This window comes from Frankliniella occidentalis, unplaced genomic scaffold, assembly GCF_000697945.3.
Source record: "Frankliniella occidentalis isolate FOCC.00 unplaced genomic scaffold, Focc_3.1 Scaffold633, whole genome shotgun sequence".
NCBI classification, from domain to species: domain Eukaryota; kingdom Metazoa; phylum Arthropoda; class Insecta; order Thysanoptera; family Thripidae; genus Frankliniella; species Frankliniella occidentalis.
Genome location: NW_026267748.1, coordinates 51,812 through 55,697, shown reverse-complemented (window position 1 = coordinate 55,697; position 3,886 = coordinate 51,812). Strand labels below are relative to the sequence as shown.

The window sequence follows — 3,886 nt, the reverse complement described above, 5'->3', positions numbered from 1 at the left end:
AAATTAAAGATAAAAATTCCATGCAATATGAATGACTTGTTGATCCTTTTAGGCTTGTTTTACTTTGTATTTTGAATTGACCGGAAATTAAAGCATGACGATCTTCTAGAACATACTTTGCGTTGTCTTTTGTTTGTAGCTCGGCAACGGCAGTCCTCTCTCGATTCCAACCATTTCCGTTTCTGTTGCGTTGCCGGGTGCTCCTGCCCTCCTTTGACGTCCCGTACCCGTCAGCAATTTCATCCACCCAATCTCATCCATAATGTCTGACAAGAACAAGAAAGATGTAAGTGTTCTGAATGTTTTATTGGGACATTCATGATATGTAAATCGTTCAGTGTATTTTTTTTCATTCTGTCCGTTCAAAGGCCACATGGCCTGTGGAAATGGTTTTGCGCTTCTTGTCTTGTCGTGTCAATATTTTTCACTATCACTAATAGTAGTTGCACTGTCACTTACGTTGTAGACTCTGGCACGATTTTAATTTATCAAATTTCAATTCAGTGTTACTTGCTTGATTCCCTGTAGTGGTGTTCTTGGTTATGTATCAGTAACGTGTATAAGTTTAGTTTCGCTTCCGTTGTGCAATGTGCAATGCATCACACTGGTGTAAATTCCATCAGGATTTCCTGATCGCAGTGCCCTGATTCCTCATCGCATCCAAGGTTTCTGATGGTTTTCTCGGTTTCTGATGGTTAGTTTCTGATCGTTCCTTCAAAACCTAATGGTATTATCTCAAATTTTTGATGGTATTTTTTCCCTGATCGTAAAATTTCTGATGGTGTATAAACCATCAGGATAATTTCTAGGTCTGATGGTAATTTTCTGATCGTAGAAACATCTTTGATGGTTATTTGACATTTTCTGATAGTTCCTTTTAGTACCATCAGAAAATGATGTTTTCCTGATCGCCTCGATCAAGCAAATAATTGGCCTGACGAAACTATGTGTCGCACGGTAAAACGGCTTTTTGTGGTGTACGAGGATCACATACTTTATCGTTTGCTCACATAATAACAAAATCACCTTTATCACCCTGTGATTTCTAGGAGAACGGCTAAAGGTAGGTCAATTTTGATACCACCATTGTGCTCAGCGCCGAAAGTTTACACGGGTGATGTGGAATCTTGACCCTTCGGCGGCCCGCTGCTGACTTCACCTTCACCACCAAAGATGCTACCATCAAGGACATTTACCATTAGTATACTAACCATCAAAACGCAATTACCATCGGAGCCCAACTTTACTATCAGAACAATACCATCAGGCCAAAAACTATCAGGAACGTCCCATTTTCTATCAGGGGACAAATAACTGATCGTACCTTTTTTGATCGTATTTTTCCTCAAGGTAAATTTTCTGATGGGATTTACACCAGTGCACTAGACTTCTGATTTTAACTTCATGTGAAAAGTATTGTTTATATTGCTAAGATTTTTTACCTCTTCTTACAAAGATCTTAACACATACGTTAATCTAAGTCTACTTTGAGCTACATTACAATTGCAGTATTTCTTTAATTTAGAAAGGCGTTTAACACTAGAACTACCGGAGGGGTCAAAATGACCCCTTTTGATTTTAAATTGCCAAATGAACTATCAAAATTTTTTTCTACCGACCCGTCACTTTTTGACTTTTCATGGGTCACCAAAATACGCTTTGACACGAAAAATCAGGCATGTGCGTCAAAAACTTTAGGAGATATTATAACATATACCTCGCTCTACCGAAGGGGTCATTTTGACCCCCTGTATTAGTTTTCGAGGGCTTTGATGGTTTTAACGAGAGGTTTTTGAACTTAAACCTTGCTATTGTTGTTCTGTGTGGTAAGTATTGACTTCCGCTTGGTCGTGTGACAATTTTGAACCTCTATCAGCATAGGTAGGCAACCCGCACATCACAAAATCATGTTTTCCTTACATAATACTTGTGAGGCATTCGCAACGGTTCTGTCGTCCTGAAAACGCGTTCCATGGTCGAACAAAGGTTAAAAAGGTTGATAAATGGTCTATTACGACTGTTATTGCATGAAATTTGTATACTGATTTATTCGCAGAACCAAAGTTTCAGAATTACTTACCGTATTTGCGGTGTTTACGGTTGTTGGTCAGCCTAAAATAAACACAGGCTATGCTGAAATGTTGAGAATAATTGTTTCTCATTGTAATCCTATGCAATTTACCCGAAACAAAACGAAAAATTGCGAAAAAATCTGTCAAACTTGTGAAAAATTGCATTTCCTCCTTTTCGGGTTGCCTACCTACCCCCACACAGGGACCCCCGTAGGTCCAAATACTGCATCAAGGGTCAAAAATATCGAAAATAGAAGTTGTGTAACCAAAGCCGCAGTCTTTGAACAGCTCAAACGGCAGAATAGCACTAAGGGGTCAAAATGACCCCTCCGGTAGATCTAGGTATACGAAAATCCCGGTAGTTCTAGTGTTAACTAAGCTATAGTCATTATTTTGTTAGGGTTGATCACACATTTGTTTTCGTAGAGTATTTTTTTTCTATAACGTACTGCGTTACTCCATCGGGTGTGACAATTCTTGCTTCAATAATTTGTCTCACCAGTATATTTTTGTTGTTGCAGAGTCCATACAAGAAGTTTGCTCATAAGAATGCCACCCACACGGGATTTTGTTCAATGAGGCAATTAGAACTAAACAAGGCATATCAAATGTACGACTTGATTCACACCACGAAGTATGGTTCGGGCGAGTTGGCTCATCTAAGGACGAGCAAGAATGTCTGCTGGAAGGTCCAGTTGCCAACCAAATATTTGAAAGAGCTGGACCCTGAAGATATCGAACACTTCAAGGCAGACATCAAGAAGAAAGCTTATCCCTTTGTTGCTTTTCGCGAAGTAATGAATGATGGCAGTTTTAGAATGGATATGCTTGAAGACAGTAAGTTACTTTCTTTATTTATTCTTGCAGCTTCTTTATCTGTATATCTTAATTTGTTGTGTGATGCAATGTTTTGCGTTTACAGGTCCTGACATGAGAATCAAATATAAAAATTGGGAGGACATCCCAGAAGTTGTTTTTGAAGATAGCCTGAACAGCAGCAATGAGGGACCTGCTAACAAGAGCAAGGATGAAGAAAACGGCGATGCATCATCCACTGACAAACCTCTAAATCAATCTGGTTCCTCTAAAGATACTTCCAATCAATCTTAGGTATACATTTGTGAAGAAATTATGATTATTTTGTTCCGTTTATTTTTTTTTTATGACTGATTTCTTTGTTGAAGATATTTCGACGGCTCCCTCCTAAAGAATACGTTACGGTACGTCTCTAAAAGATACGTTATGTTCTGTACGTCTCTAAAAGATACTACTAGTTTTGAGGTTATCAGGAGGTCAGTTTTGGCAGGCGATCCACATCTGATAGAAGTTCAAACCAATTGTTCCAATGGCTGAAATATGCAGATGGGGACTTGAACTGTCATCTGAAACCATTGATGCACCACATTTCAACCCCGTTTTGATCCTAAACGGCTGCCGAAAATGTGCTGCAAGAAAGCTCAAAACAGATAGTATCTTTTAGACGCGTACTCCACATAACGTATCTTTTAGAGACGTATCGTACATAACGTATTCTTTAGGAGGGAGCCGTCGATTTGTGGAGTAATAATGGATCCTATTTACGACCCAAGTATTTTTTTATTCTATTTTAAGTGTTAACATCAACGAATCATGTATATGAAGGGTTGAATGTTGCAGCTATTCTTGTAATGACCCAAAGATTATATCTGGTTCTCTTTTTGACTGAATCCCAGTTGCAATATTACTGAAAATGACTAGTTCATAACTTGATGGAAACCATAATTTTGTTTGTATCTTAATATTTTGTATTGTTCTCTTGTACAATTGTATCATAT

General features: G+C 38.3%; 1 protein-coding gene across 4 annotated transcripts in view; it reads left to right on the top strand.

The window, feature by feature from the left end:
- The first annotated feature begins 6 nt into the window (after window positions 1-6).
- LOC113215113 (uncharacterized) overlaps window positions 7-3,886 on the top strand; it is a 6,730-nt gene continuing 2,850 nt past the window's right edge. Inside the window, exons 1-3 of one of the 4 annotated variants that reach the window (XR_008012190.1) lie at window positions 7-286; window positions 2,594-2,909; window positions 2,995-3,182. Coding sequence is in view for 1 of the 4 variants with exons in the window: in XM_052275460.1 (XP_052131420.1) it covers window positions 263-286; window positions 2,594-2,909; window positions 2,995-3,182 (528 nt within the window). In the remaining 3 variants the exon portion in view is untranslated. Of the gene's footprint in view, window positions 287-2,593; window positions 2,910-2,994; window positions 3,879-3,886 lie in introns of those variants that run through there. The other 3 variants (XM_052275460.1, XR_008012192.1, XR_008012191.1) reach the window with 3 other exon arrangements.